This window comes from Trematomus bernacchii, unplaced genomic scaffold (assembly GCF_902827165.1).
Source record: "Trematomus bernacchii unplaced genomic scaffold, fTreBer1.1, whole genome shotgun sequence".
Classification (NCBI taxonomy): domain Eukaryota; kingdom Metazoa; phylum Chordata; class Actinopteri; order Perciformes; family Nototheniidae; genus Trematomus; species Trematomus bernacchii.
The window spans coordinates 66,795-82,355 of record NW_022987890.1 but is presented as its reverse complement, the minus strand read 5'-3'; the positions used below and the strand labels follow the sequence as shown (position 1 = coordinate 82,355).

The following is a 15,561-nucleotide window of genomic DNA, read 5'->3' as shown; positions in this document are numbered from 1 at the left end:
TAATCTTCCAGGATTTATTTGGGATTTGTACTTGAACGCTGCAAGAGTGGAAGGAGAGAGTGTCTTGTATGCTGAACACCCCGAAAAACTAATGTGTAATTTATGATAATGAGCTATTGATTGAAGTCATTAGACCCATTTGACTGACGTGTGTGATTGTTAATTGATGATATTTCGTAAACTCCACACAGCCCTCATTTAACCCCACATTAAAAACACCGAACTCTCCCTTTAATGAACAAAATATACAATCCCAATCTTTACTCTTTGAAATGCTGAAGGATGAGCAATGAGGATTAAAGGAGGTCGACACGAGAAGGAAAACCTCCTTCTATTCTGTGGCTTCGCAGAGCGCCGTTATTCTCATAGAGATTAAATTCCCCTCACTCTGCATCTCACTTCGAAGAGTGGGGGGGGGGGGCAGAAATACAAATAAAAACACACTGAAAGAGAGAAGCAGCTCTTCATTTAGCACAGTAAACAAGAAGCTTTGAAGTCAGCCATTTAAAATAGGATTTACATGAATAAATAAACGGTGTGAGCTCGTGAAATCGCACAGGAAGGCAGACACATTTTGACAGGGAATTATTAATAAATACCACCTTCTCCCTTTGTTCTGGGGTTTCTGCATTCTTTCATTTTTAGAGTTTATTCCAAGTATATGAATGTTGTTACTTGATGAGATGAAGAACAATGAGATTTATATTAAAACACCTTTTTATTGACGCAGTCGTTCACTTTGATGCCTCTCTGTTTCGGAAAAACTGCTTGGATGGACGATGACATATTTTTATATATGTGCTTCTCAACCCGGTGCTTCTCATCCCTTCTTGTAAAGTATAAAAATATAATAACATGAATTCCTTCTCTCTAGGGATGGGGTTCGATAGCCTTTTGTATCGAATCTGACTCCTTATATAATCTCAGGTTACCTTTAAGCATCTGTGGGTAATAAAATGTTAAAATAAAAGAAGGCGCCCGAGGCAGAAACACCAGTCTTTAATGCAGGGGTGTCAAACTCAATTTCATCGCGGGCCACGTTAGCGTTATGGCTGCACTCAAAGGGCCGGTTGTAACTTCAACACTATATATATATATATAAATATTTAATATATATAAAATAATGTGTCATATTACATTATTGCCTCTGCATTGGATTATTATCAGATAGGGTAATAATTAACTACGTCTGAAAGCAGAAGTCTAGGGCAAATAATTGCAAGTCTCTTCAGTGAGAATGTCACAAAATGATTTAAAACTAAAAGCCAAATTCTGGGAAAAAAGTCAAAAAAAAAAGGTGACATTTTGAAAAAAAGTGAAATTTTTAAATACAAGTAACATTAAAAAAAAAGAAGCCAAATTCTAAGAAAAGATGCAAATTTTGAAGAAAAAATTTGAGATGCATTGTGGGACATGTAGTTGGGCAACATGCTTCTTTAAATCGCCATGTAACCATATAATAAATATATTATATTCTTTCAGAGCTCTTCTGGGGCCACATGAAATGAAGTCGCGGGCCGGATTTGGCCCCCGGGCCTTGAGTTTGACCCCCCTGCTTTAATGGCAGCCTGTTGTATGACGTATCTGTTGTTTATCTGGTCTTTGTGAATTTGAATGAGGCTCATTGGCATCGATTTGTGCTAAATATCTGCATAAAACCTCGTTTAGTAAAAGCAGCATCTTCTTCTCACGATACAAACTTGACCTTCCTGAACTGCCGTTATTCTTAAAATCATACTCTGAGCGGCGTGCTGACCAAGTATTGACCATGAACCGCAAAAAAAACGGTTAGCAGCTAGCCAACCCCTTGGTTTACTTGCTCACATTTCCACCACTTTTAAGATTAAATTATGCATTTCTTTAGATTTCAATGCCAGAATTCAAGTTTGATGAGTTCCTGTCTCCATGCAGTCTGAGGAGGAGTGAGCAGGTGAAGGTAAGCTGTACGGAAATGTTATTCTTTCCTTAAATTTGTGTCTTAAATCATTTCAGACGGGTTCTTTGAGGCTAAAAAAAGGATCGATTCAAGGACCATGCTAAAAGTCTCGGCTTTCCTCTGAGTGTAAATGCAGTGATGGCTTTCCAAAGACCAGAAACAGCTTTCAAAGCAGCTGCAGGATTTGTCTAAACGTTATCCATTTAAAAATGAAAAGGCATAAAGAGAGACAAAAGGTAGAGATAAGAGATTCGTTAGCATTGTAGTAGCTTAGCAAATCTGGCTATCGGAGCCCATCCCCATCCCTAACCCTCACCTTACCTTAAGTTAAGTGACCTTATCTCACCTCACCTCACCTTAAGCTAAGTTACCTCATCTTCAGTTAAGTGACCTCACCTTAAGTTAAGTGACCTCACCTTAAGTTAAGTGACCTTATCTCACCTTACCTTAAGTTACCTCACCTTACCTTAAGTTAAGTTACCTCATTTTAAGTTAAGTTACCTTATCTCATCTTAAGTTAATTTACCTCACCTTAAGTGACCTTATCTCACCTCACCTTAAGTTAAGTTACCTCACCTCAGCTTAAGTTAAGTTACCTCATCTTAAATTAAGTTACCTTACCTTACCTCATCTTAAGTTAAGTTACCTCACCTTAGGCTCAGTTACCTCACCTCACCTTACCTCACCTTAGGCTAAGTTACCTCACCTCACCTTAAGTTAAGTTACCGCACCTTAGGCTAAGTTACCTCACCTCACCTTAAGTTACCTCACCTTATCTCACCTCACCTTACCTTAAGTTAAGTGACCTCCCCTCCCTGCCTCTGCTCTGGTGTCCTGTGTAGTGGATGGAGAACAGATCCTCAGCAGTTGCACCTGTCTCTGGATCAGTTTGACATGATAGTGACAACAGCCACCGTTTGTTTTTGGACGGCCTCCAAACCTTTTTTTTTTTTTTAACATTCCTCCTCCTCCTCCCATTTCCTCCCATTCTCTCCCTTCTCTTATCGGTAGGGGGGCTCTGGCTGTTGGGGGGGGGGTCTGTAAAGCTGCTGCAGTCTCACCGGCCTCCCGTTCGCAGGCCAGCCTCCCGGTAACTGTCCGATGACCCTTAACCCCACCGGCTGTCCGTGGTGTCCTGACATCACGCTGCTGGGGCTGAGGATCTGTCCCAGCAGGGGCTCAGGGGGGGGGTTGCTACTGGGAAAACATGGCGCTGAAGCAGGGGGAGAAACGGGATAATGTGGGAGGAGAATGGCCGGAGTTAACCCGTATCGAACCTGGAAAACTCTTAACGGTCCTTGAGCTACGAATCCATTCGGCCTCTGAGGATCCTGAAGATGCTCAGAGTCCTTCCTCACTTCCTCCTTCCTCACTTCCTGGATTTTGATTTGATCCTCCGCAGGTTTCTTTAACTTGAGGCTCTTCTTCCTCCCGACCTCCTGCATCTTCTCCGCTTGAGCCCGGCGGATGTGATACGTCTTCCTGGAGCTTTGGAAGGAGTCCAGGAACTCGTCCAGGCCCACGTTTCCCTCCATGAACTTCTCCAGAAGCTCCTGGGAAGAAGACACACACACACACACATCAGTGGGAGGGAATAACACAACAAAGAGAGGAGACGACCACATGACTTTATTCTGAGATTGAAAAAACTGTTTTTGTTTATATCATGTCTACTTCCTGTCGGTCTTCTTCTGTTGATTTATCTGACGTCCAGCCCTCTTTCCTTCTCTCCCTTGATCCTTGCTTACCCAGAAGCCTTTTAACTTGTTTTAGCACTTACCGGATTTACAATGTTGTTTTTAAACTATTCTGCATGGTTTTTATTAACCTGTTCTTCCAGTTACCACATTGTAGTACTACTTAAGGACAAAACTTAGTTTATGAATAATAATACTGATTGACAGGGCGTTTGTCCCTTAGGTAAAGTTGGATCTAAGGCTGCTAATAATCATGTGTCTTTAAATATAAGGATATTAAAAAAAGTCCTTAAGATGACACATAACATTTAAATACACGTCTGACCCGCAGTTCAAACCACCAACATATACTATTTCAGTCAGACAACTCACGTGTTTCTTTAACATGTTTATTAGAAGCAGCATATAGTTGAGTTCGGCGTCTAGGCTCGGGCCTCATCACTCCACAGATATACATAGCACCATGAGTGATGATTAAATAACTAACCCCCGAGCCTACAGGTGGAAGCTGGGGCGGTGGGGGGGGTGGTGGGGGGGCAGGCGAGCAGCAGCGACGTGGAGGTAGCTGCAGCAAGCAATGCATAGAGAGAGATCTGGCAGGTTAAATAGAGAACCGCAGTGACGCGTCCTAAAACCCGGAAGTAAACTTCTTCCGGTTCCTTAGGATTTTGGAAAATAGCTCGAAATAAGGTCTGTGGTTGAGACACATTTAAGAGATGTATCAGAGGCTAGATATAGAGCGGCACATTAAGGAGACTCTGTTTGGTTGGTTGTAGAGTGGCAAGGGGCGTTATGTATGAATGCAGCGTAAGTGCTCGAGTTGACTGCCTGAACTAGCTCGCAGGCTTCGCCCCATTTATTGTCACATCCGACAATTAAATAATCTTTCCACATGCAGCTTATTCTGCAATTGACTACTGCGCATACAAAAAGTGTTATTTAACAAGGGATTCTCCTGATAAAGTTAGATCTAGGGATGCAACTAAAGTAAACTTACTTTTAAATCCAGGCTGAAGACTTTTCTTTTTGACGCTGCTTTTAATCGAAACTGAGCGGTTGGGTTTCGTTTTTGGTTGATGAACATTTGGGGCTGGTAACCCCAGGGGATCCGTGTCTGGGGACTTTGTCCTGGCTGGTTTGCTCTGTGTATTCTGCTCGGGATGTGCCATACAAGCGTTCACAGCTCATGTTCGGAGAAACCTTAAAGAAAGGCATCAGTAAAGTGGAGCTTCTGTGTGAACTATTCACATCTTAAACTGCACTGTAACTTTTTATTCATGTACTTTTTATTTTATTGTTTATTTTATTATCTTTTCTTTTTAATGACTGTTTTGAAATGCCTTTGTCTGAATGTCTTTCATTTTTGTAAAGCACCTTGAATTGCCTTGTGTTGAAAGGTGCTATATGAATCAACGTGCCTTGCCTTGCCTAAAGGCCAATCTGGAGACATTTTCACAATAATACATTATCTGGTCTACAAAATGTCAGAAAATAATAAAAGGTCCATCGTAATGTCTATAAACCGCAGAAACTCCACAGAAAAGCACGAAAAATCCTCATATTTAAGAAATTGCACCACCCAACGGGAGGTCCGTCCGCGGGGAAGCGTTCAAAGAAACTACTCTAAGAATAAAAGAGGATTTAATTAGGTCGGGATGTTTCCCCGTGAACTTTGGCACAGTTTGTCCTCTATAATATTTCACTGTTAGTTCATCTTCAGAACAAAAGAGCCGTGTTGCAGCAACTGTTACTTTTGGCAGCGCTTGAAAGGCGAAGTGATGCAAGTCTGTTTGAGTTCCCATCGGATCGCAGGATAGGGACCGCACAGTAAGGGTTGAGTAGGATGTGGCTCTGGATGTTTAACAAACACTCCTGGATTACTTTAATAATGTTTCAACGACAAGAAATATAACTTAATGCCTCTAACTAAAAACATCCTTGTGTAAAATAGCTATTGAATATATTGAGATTTTATGTGTTGGCCAGTTTCCCAGGGAACGGCGGTTGATATAAAATGTATGTGTGAATGTTTGCAAACCCACTTAAAACATAGCAATGTATTTACTTGTATTTATTAACATTGCGGTTTAATGGTTTAATTACATTCTGAGGAATAGTGTGATGCTGTGTGTGTGTGTGTGTGTGTGTGTGTGTGTGTGTGTGTGTGTGTCCTATCATTACTATCCTTGTGGGGACCTACATCTGTTTACACAGTCACGTGTGGGGACTGGCTTCCCTTATGGGAACAAAATGGAGGTCCCCATGAGGGGAATCATTAATGTCAGGGTGAAGACTTGGTTAGGGTTAGGGTAAGGGTTAGGTTAAGGGTAAGGGTTAGGGTAAGGGTTAGGTTAAGGGTAAGGGTTAGGGTAAGGCATGTGTTGGTTGTGGTTAAGGTTAGGATAATTCTCCAGGAAATGCATGTAAGTCAATGTAATGTCCCCTGAAGTAATGTATACATGGTGTGTGTGTGTGAGTGTGTGTGTGTGTGTGTGTGTGTGTACTTCAGCAGTAAAGACACGCTTGGCTTTCTGCAGGAACCTGATTCGTGTTAAATAGGTTTCCATTATGGAGGAGAGAGGGATTAGAGAAACACATTTCAGCTGCTGAACCTGATTTCACGGTCCTGCATATTCACACAAACAGCTCCCTGTAACACGGCTTGTTTACCTGAACAAACAGGACAGACTTTGTTCAGGTAAAGGGTGAGAACAGTTTGTCAGGATGAAAGGAAACACCTGTGTGCATAGATGTATTTCTGATCAGTTTCAAGCAGTCTTGATAAAAGTTCAAGTAAAGCTCTAAAAGTCAAATGTTGATGGTTTTCAGGTTAATATTTGTAGAACTTGGACAAATGTATACTGTAAGTAAACACTGTATGCTTTCCTGACAGTGCTGCCAGTACAGATGCTTAAAAAAACTAATAAAATACATGTTTTAATGGTGTAATAAATGAAGAATCTCCAGCAGAAATTCAACCGAATATCTTTGTGTGGTAATAATTAAACTGAGCAGTTTTTGGAACAAGTTATTTTTCTATGCCTAAATGATTGACTTTCTATTATTGGATAATCTTTTCACATCCAGTTAGATCTTCAATTGAATACTTTGAATGAATATAACTATTACAACATTGATTTACCTGATAGAGTAAGATCTAGGGATTCACCTTAAGGCTACATTTGTGAACATTTTCTCAAATTATTGATTATTTGCTCGACAAAATGTCAGAAAATAGAAAACTCAAACAAATGTTTATTTTCTAAGACAAAAATGCTGGAATCATCAAATGTTGGGCATTTTGCTTTAAAGAAAAGTCTGAGCTGAATATTGGATTGTTTAAAGAGTTGACAGTTGTTTTGATCGATGGTCTCTGATCTAAATGTGTATCCGATGTCCCCGCTGACCTGATTTTCTCCCGCTGACCTGGTTCCTCCTCTCTGACGGACGCAGTGTGAACTCATTGACCTGCTGTTCATTAACGAGGACTCAGAGAGGATGTTTCCCACAGCAGTGACAAACGCCAGTGTTGTTTAAAGATATCTAGAAAAGTCCTGAAACAGGGATATATATATATATATATATATATAACGATTGATTAATTGGAGAGGAAAACCAACAAATGACAGTTTGTCTCTTTACACTGACATCCCCACCTTGTGTAAAGCCCATTCATTCAGCAGAAGCTACACAACTTTAACATATATATACAATTAAAAACTATATATGTGTGACCTGTATTTAAGGACTAGCTGACCACTCTAGTTCTTTAGCCAATCAAACAGTAGTAAATACTCAATTTAGGGACTATTTTCAGCTGCGGATTGATACACACAGCATGATATATGTTGGATTTACTTAAAATAAACTACAAGCCATAAAAGGAACATATCACCCAGTGCAAAAAACGATGAACTTGTAATATTTTTTGGACTATAATGGAGCTTTTTGGTGTAAGATATCATGCTTTGGATACACATACAACCCCTATTAATACAGACATACAAACCTTAAGTCAGTTTTAATGCTAAATCTGAGAATAAATGTTCCTTTTTCCCGTTTCCCTAAACAGACGCTTTCTTACAAGTTTTGCTAAGACTGAGAAAAATAATGAAAATCCCACATTTGTCAGTTTTAGACGTTAAACCACATGTTTATTAATTCATTAACAGTCGCTTACCACCGGTCAACCCTATGGTGTGGTTGGTGTTTTTGGTTTATTACACACCCCCCCCCCAGCCCCTAAATCTCACCCCCCTGCTGTGTCTTGAGAGGTTCTCCATCTGGTGTGGAGGACCACGTTAAATAACCTCAGGTCGCAGGGACTGTTATTTGCCTTTCTGCCAAAATACAACAGCTGCTGTAACAGGAAAGCTCATTTAACTTGAATGTACACAGTGTGTGTGTGTGTGTGTGTGTGTGTGTGTGTGTGTGTGTGTGTGTGTGTGTGTGTGTGTGTGTGTGTGTGGACAGTAATCTTAAGAGTAATGTTCATACACCAAATGATGAGTGTCGAGTAAAGACAGATGAATATTTGATTACTGTTTCAGATTAATATTTCATTTAAGACCAAAATGAACTCGTCGCTGCTGATTTTTTGCCAATTTTCACTTGTTTTAATAACAAGTGTTTTATGAAAGAGACTAAAATGGCAGATGTAACGAGAGGGAAAATGAATAGTAGTACAATTGGATGATTGATTAGTCCGTTGGATAATGTTGTGATTCCAGCTTTTTAAATGCACTTTTGTCTTTGTATTTGTTTTGTCTTTAAACACCTGAATATATCTGGGTTTCTTACAATTATTCAGATATTTACACACAAACAATTTATGATTTTATTAATGAATCTGCAAAATAAGTACAGGAATGCCCCCCTAAATGTATCAGAAAGAAATCAAACCTATCAATCAGTCGTCCAAGTTACTTTGGACGTTGTGTTTAATCCATAGAAAAGGGTTTAATTATGTCATAGTTTTTACAAAAGTACACATTTATTTAGTTATAACTGAGTTTATTTGATCAGATAATGTCAAAAACGATATCATATTTAACTGATAATTAGTATTTACTTATATTTGAAGTACTCTCTACTTTCTCAGTTTACTTTTTATTGCAGTAAATTGATCCTTGATATTATAGAAGAGAAAAAGAGAAGTCTGGAGGAAACAGCAAGCTTTCTGCAGGAGAATCGTTCATCATTAAATCATAAGTACAGGGTTTTTTTTTGTGCATGACAAAAAGCACGACGGGGGGAAAAGATCATTTTGGCAGAAGAGCAGGCCTGACAAAATAATTTCCCTTTTGGCTTCAACCCGACAGTTTAAATGCATAATAATCAGCAGGGAAAATAAATCTGTGACTGGAGTTAAAACCCAAAAAACGCTCTGCCCTCGGCTCAGCAGATACTGTATCTGTACCCAGTCAAAACAAGCTCTCTTTAAAAGGCTGGAGGGACATTTGTACGACTGCAGACTCATACGATGACGACAACACGTCAGATATCTGTTTTCATGTTGGTACCTGATGAGGAATCTTAACAAGAGAGCATGTTTGACTTTAGGCCACAGAAGGAGAAGCTTGTCTGACATTGAGGCCAAAAAAAAAGGGGAAGCGTGCTTTACAAGATTGTCACGGTTGCAGTTCTGGGATTACATCTCAATTCTGAAAGATGTTTTGGAAACGGCTGCATTTTTCGTGGAACTATCTACAAAAATCAGGACGTTTTTTGTCCACTGAAGCAAAGCCCCTCTGAGCGCCGAATCCCAAACAAGATCAGAAGACAAGATATATCTTCGTATTGATTCAGGTCTTCTAAATTAAACATAGAGCTCTGGTAAGGCGTACATATATTCTAAACTCTTTGTGTATTTATCCGGAAAATCGAAGGCGAAGATATAGCACACCTGAGGCAAACATTTACTGATGTGTGAGACTAATAAACAAATGTACCGAGGCGGAGAGAGGCTGTTCGGCATGAGCCGGGTGTTGCTTAATCAATCAGTGGGACAGCAGCTTTAATGACTGAGTCATGGAGGTATTGATCAGAGCCTTTGAGGCGGGGGAGGTGATCTGCTGAGAGGACCAATCCCAGCCTGAAGCAGCCGTGTGGGTTTCATCTGGGAAAGAGACTCCTCTGCTGTCCAGATTAAAGGCTAAAAGAAAACAAAGGACTTAAAAAGGACTGTGTGCACCATGTTGACAAAAGAGTTTTTTATTATAAGGGACTGTAATATTATCATGTTCAGGTGTATATCAGTATGTAGTGTCTCTACTTTAAAGAGTCCTCTCCTGCTGATGTTCAGGTGTATATCAGTATGTAGTGTCTCTACTTTAAAGAGTCCTCTCCTGCTGATGTTCAGGTGTATATCAGTATGTAGTGTCTCTACTTTAAAGAGTCCTCTCCTGCTGATGTTCAGGTGTATATCAGTATGTAGTGTCTCTACTTTAAAGAGTCCTCTCCTGCTGATGTTCAGGTGTATATCAGTATGTAGTGTCTCTACTTTAAAGAGTCCTCTCCTGCTGATGTTCAGGTGTATATCAGTATGTAGTGTCTCTACTTTAAAGAGTCCTCTCCTGCTGATGTTCAGGTGTATATCAGTATGTAGTGTCTCTACTTTAAAGAGTCATGTTCAGGTGTATATCAGTATGTAGTGTCTCTACTTTAAAGAGTCATGTTCAGGTGTATATCAGTATGTAGTGTCTCTACTTTAAAGAGTCCTCTCCTCCTGATGTTCAGGTGTATATCAGTATGTAGTGTCTATACTTTAAAGAGTCCTCTCCTGCTGATGTTCAGGTGTATATCAGTATGTAGTGTCTCTACTTTAAAGAGTCCTCTCCTGCTGATGTTCAGGTGTATATCAGTATGTAGTGTCTCTACTTTAAAGAGTCCTCTCCTGCTGATGTTCAGGTGTATATCAGTATGTAGTGTCTCTACTTTAAAGAGTCCTCTCCTGCTGATGTTCAGGTGTATATCAGTATGTAGTGTCTCGACTTTAAAGAGTCCTCTCCTGCTGATGTTCAGGTGTATATCAGTATGTAGTGTCTCTACTTTAAAGAGTCCTCTCCTGCTGATGTTCAGTTGTATATCAGTATGTAGTGTCTCTACTTTAAAGAGTCCTCTCCTGCTGATGTTCAGGTGTATATCAGTATGTAGTGTCTCTACTTTAAAGAGTCCTCTCCTGCTGATGTTCAGGTGTATATCAGTATGTAGTGTCTCTACTTTAAAGAGTCCTCTCCTGCTGATGTTCAGGTGTATATCAGTATGTAGTGTCTCTACTTTAAAGAGTCCTCTCCTGCTGATGTTCAGGTGTATATCAGTATGTAATGTATCTACTTTAAAGAGTCCTCTCCTGCTGATGTTCAGGTGTATATCAGTATGTAGTGTCTCGACTTTAAAGAGTCCTCTCCTGCTGATGTTCAGGTGTATATCAGTATGTAGTGTCTCTACTTTAAAGAGTCCTCTCCTGCTGATGTTCAGGTGTATATCAGTATGTAGTGTCTCTACTTTAAAGAGTCCTCTCCTGCTGATGTTCAGGTGTATATCAGTATGTAATGTATCTACTTTAAAGAGTCCTCTCCTGCTGACACTTTTATACAACGACACCTCAATTTCTAGATCTTGCTGTTCTGAATTGGTATTTTCATGGTTTATGTGCTTATGTTAGTTGCATTGGATAAAACTATTGGCCAAATGAAATGTAATTTAATGCATTGTTCAGATAAACACAGGTCAGGAAAGAAAACCCCCAGAAAAACCGATAATCCAGACACAAACATGTCTTACATTATTTTAAGAGATACTTGCTGGAAGAACATTGCTTCATACCCTTAAAAAACCCCACCATTGTGTAGTCAGATGCAGAGAACAGTTGCTAGATACAGCTTGTACCAAAACCCTTAAGGTGTCAAATGTAAATGTAGGATTGTGAGAACACGTGTACATCATGTGGAGGGATTTGTGCAGAGGTTGTGATGGTGGGAGTGGGTTGAGCTGCTCTCAGATGTTGGACAGCCTCACTGCAGGCTTTCTAAAACCCTGTGCTGCCAGAGTGATGAAACACAGTTTGAGTCTGTTGGGGAAAATACTGAATGTCCTCTTCCAATATGAGAGTAACATGATAACGAAGGTATCCCAACTGTAGCTGTGTACAGACAGGATGTATGATTACCTAGAAGAGCATCAGGACTGTTTGAGGCATATGATAGCTATGTGATTAACATGATGATTCAGCCTCTATGGAGATAGACATATGACAAGCATGCTCATTTCTGACGTGGAGCTAATCTGAAGTAAACATTGAATACTGCTTTCTATTCCTCCATCTTGTGACTGTGTAACTCCCTCTCTTGGATATCAGCATGTGAAGGACACTGTTCAGGAACTAGTTGATGCTCTGTATGTGATGACTACTTCCATTCTGGAGAGGATCACAAATACATGGATCCTGAGATTGAAGCTCAAGCCGGGGACCAGGGATTATTATTATTTTTAAGTATTCAGAAAAAGTCAGAATTTTGAGAAAAAGTCTGATTTTTTAGAAAAAGTCTGAATTTTTAGATCTTTGAGAAAAAGTCAGATTTTTTTTATTTTTGAGAAAAAGTCAGAATTTTGAGAAAAAGTCAGAATTTTGAGAATTTTGTACATGACAGGATGTACTGCTTTCTATTCCTCCATCTTGTGACTGTGTAACTCCCTCTCTTGGATATCAGCATGTGAAGGACACTGTTCAGGAACTAGTTGATGCTCTGGATGTGATGACTACTTCCATTCTGGAGAGGATCACAAATACATGGATCCTGAGATTGAAGCTCAAACTCGACCAGTGAGATTTTTCTAACAATTCTCCAAGAACAAGAGCTCCACATTAGGAGTGTTTTAATAGTGTTTTTTTTACCTCTGACTGCTCCTCCTCTCGGTCCACTTCTTCCTGCAGGAGGTTCTGCGCCGACTGCAGGCTGAGCTTCTGGCCACGGGTTCCTGCAAAGAGACAAGAGGAAGATGAGGCACTAGGAAGATGAGGCACTAGGAAGATGAGGCACGAGGAAGATGAGGCACTGGAAAGAGAGAATCCAGTAAACAGGAAACCGCAGCAGAGAAAATGATTTTCCGAATTACAAAGAGCCTTGAGGGCATGTGCTGACGAGGAGACGTTGGGGATGGGACGGACAGTTGTTGGCTAGAAAATAAGGGGCAAAGAGGGGTTGTGAATATTAAACTTTAAGCTATTCTTAGTTCGGTTTGACCACGAAACTGAAGTCTCATTTTTGAATGAATTATCCAAGCTCTCGTTCACATCCTCAACAGGAATCCCCGAGAGCTCATGTTCACACACAAATCCTTTGTTTGAATTATTTATCTTCATGTCAATATGATAAAAAATTCAACGAGCCTTCACAAATAGATTGCGGCAAGCAGCTCTCAAATATGCATCAAACATAATCTTCCAGAGGAGATTCAAACAAGACAAGAATCAGCATTACATGAGGATAAAGAAAGCAGTGTTTTGGTAATGTGATGCATTTGGTCAGCAAACTGTCAGATGACATTGGTGCTCAGTTATGGAAGCTTTCAAGGTACATTTTTAACTGTTTACCCTTTATTTTCTCTTGTTAATACAAAACAGAATGGTAGCCAGAACTACCAAAAGAAGAAATCTGTCGAACCTTAGAATTCCATTTAGTGTGGTTTTCACTTTGCAAGATCATCAATATCTTAGTTTTCCATCAGGCTTAAACACCCATACATCTGCTCATACACAGAAAAATAAGCTCTTATATCCCAAGTGTTTGATATTTATTCGGTATCAAAGTGTTTCAATGTTAATGCACGGGTACAATGCAGACAGGAAGTGATAATAGCCCTTTTGGTGCCAAGTTTTAAAAATGCAACCAAATATCGTTTTTTTCTTCAGTTTTATTGCATATTTTCTTTCCTATAAGCTGACCTCTAATCAATAATGTTTTTTTATATTCATCCCCTACACTGTGGAACAGCCTCCCATTGGATCTTACAGGAGAACAGCAACCTCAATTGGCATTTTTAAAAGTAAATTAAAGACCTATCTGTTTAAATGTGGCTTATAATTTGGGGGCAATTGTAATATTTTTAGTAGTGTGGGGGAAACTTCTGTGTAGCAATGCAGGAGGAGTCACCGACTCATGAAGGAGACACGAGGAGAGCTGGAGCTTTGATGGCAAACACTGACGGGTTTATTTAGGAGCCTCGGCCGGAGAATTCACAAAACAAGTCAAAGAGTCAGAGGTTCTGACTTCACGGGAGAGTTGCCACGTCAATTCTGAAGAACTCTACCCCAGACCCGTGTGTTTAGTTCTGAGAGAATAATCAACATTGAGCAGAACAAGATAGAACCATAACACCTCTATCAGCTGACGCCAACAGGCAGGAGCATAGAACCATAACACCTCTATCAGCTGATCCAACAGGCAGGAACATAGAACCATAACACCTCTATCAGCTGACGCCAACAGGCAGGAACATAGAACCATAACACCTCTATCAGCTGACGCCAACAGGCAGGAACATAGAACCATAACACCTCTATCAGCTGACGCCAACAGGCAGGAACATAGAACCATAACACCTCTATCAGCTGACACCAACAGGCAGGAACATAGAACCATAACACCTCTATCAGCTGACGCCAACAGGCAGGAACATAGAACCATAACACCTCTATCAGCTGACGCCAACAGGCAGGAACATAGAACCATAACACCTCTATCAGCTGACACCAACAGGCAGGAACATAGAACCATAACACCTCTATCAGCTGACGCCAACAGGCAGGAACATAGAACCATAACACCTCTATCAGCTGACGCCAACAGGCAGGAACATAGAACCATAACACCTCTATCAGCTGACGCCAACAGGCAGGAACATAGAACCATAACACCTCTATCAGCTGACGCCAACAGGCAGGAACAGGGAGACAGAACACAGAGCACAGCAGCCAAGGTTACAGGTGCCTGTGCTCAGTCAGGACAGTATGAACTGATACACTGGGTCAAAGTGCAGATCACTGCACTGGTACAAACTCATCTATACCACTATGCTTGGACTGCTGCCCCTCTACATATCCACTTACATATCACACAAACAGTACATCTATAGCCTACCATCTCAACATTACATCACTCTGTCCGTCCCCTCAGTTCGCACGGTGCTTGGGAAAAAAGCCATATCATACTCTGCCCCCTCGACCTGGAACACACTTCAGCAGGAACTTAAGCTGACCACTTTGATACCCATCACGGATTTTAAACTAATTTTAAAAAAGCTGGAGAAATCATCTGTGGGTGTTTGCACCTGCTTTATCTGAATACTGTATATGGATTTCAATGACTACTTTTTTACGGTGTTGTATTTTAGTGTTGCCTCTGTGTTTAGTGTCCTGTCTGTCTGTAACTTTGTGTGGTAGTGTTACCACTGACAGGTCTCTCTTGAAAATGAGACCTTGTGTCTCAATGAGATTTTACACCTGTATAAATAAAGGCTAAATAAAAAAAAATAAAAAAATAAAGTTATGGGCTTTGGAAAATATTTCTCCAACAAGTAGTATCACTGTTCATGTTTTATTGTTTTATTGTTTTATGGTTCAGTGATATAACTTTCTGTTTGTTTATACCTAGTTTTTAATGATGTTCCTCACTTTGTATTGTCATTGTCTGTGGTACTCTGTAAAGCACTTTGGGCTGCCTCAAGTATGAAAGGTGCTATATAAATAAAGTGTATTATTACTTATGTCTGCTCTCGTGCTGCTGACACCTTATTTCCCCTCTGAGGATCATTAAAGTGTATCTAATCTAAAAACAAACTGAGCTCAAGTAGCAGCCACTAGCTTGCTTATTTGATCATAAACACATAGTTATATAGACTCTTCTTGCAATATTTCATTTGTATTTC

General features: G+C 40.1%; 1 protein-coding gene across 1 annotated transcript in view; it reads right to left on the bottom strand.

Annotated features, from left to right (window-relative positions):
- Nucleotides 1-1,350: 1,350 nt before the first annotated feature.
- The window catches only part of vps37d (VPS37D subunit of ESCRT-I), a 56,029-nt gene continuing 41,818 nt past the window's right edge, over nucleotides 1,351-15,561 (bottom strand). The window contains exons 3-4 of the mRNA XM_034114358.1: nucleotides 12,530-12,612; nucleotides 1,351-3,489 (exon numbers count right to left, since the gene is read on the bottom strand). Coding sequence (XP_033970249.1) covers nucleotides 2,938-3,489; nucleotides 12,530-12,612 — 635 coding nt within the window. The 3' untranslated portion in view covers nucleotides 1,351-2,937. The remainder of the gene's footprint in view (nucleotides 3,490-12,529; nucleotides 12,613-15,561) is intronic.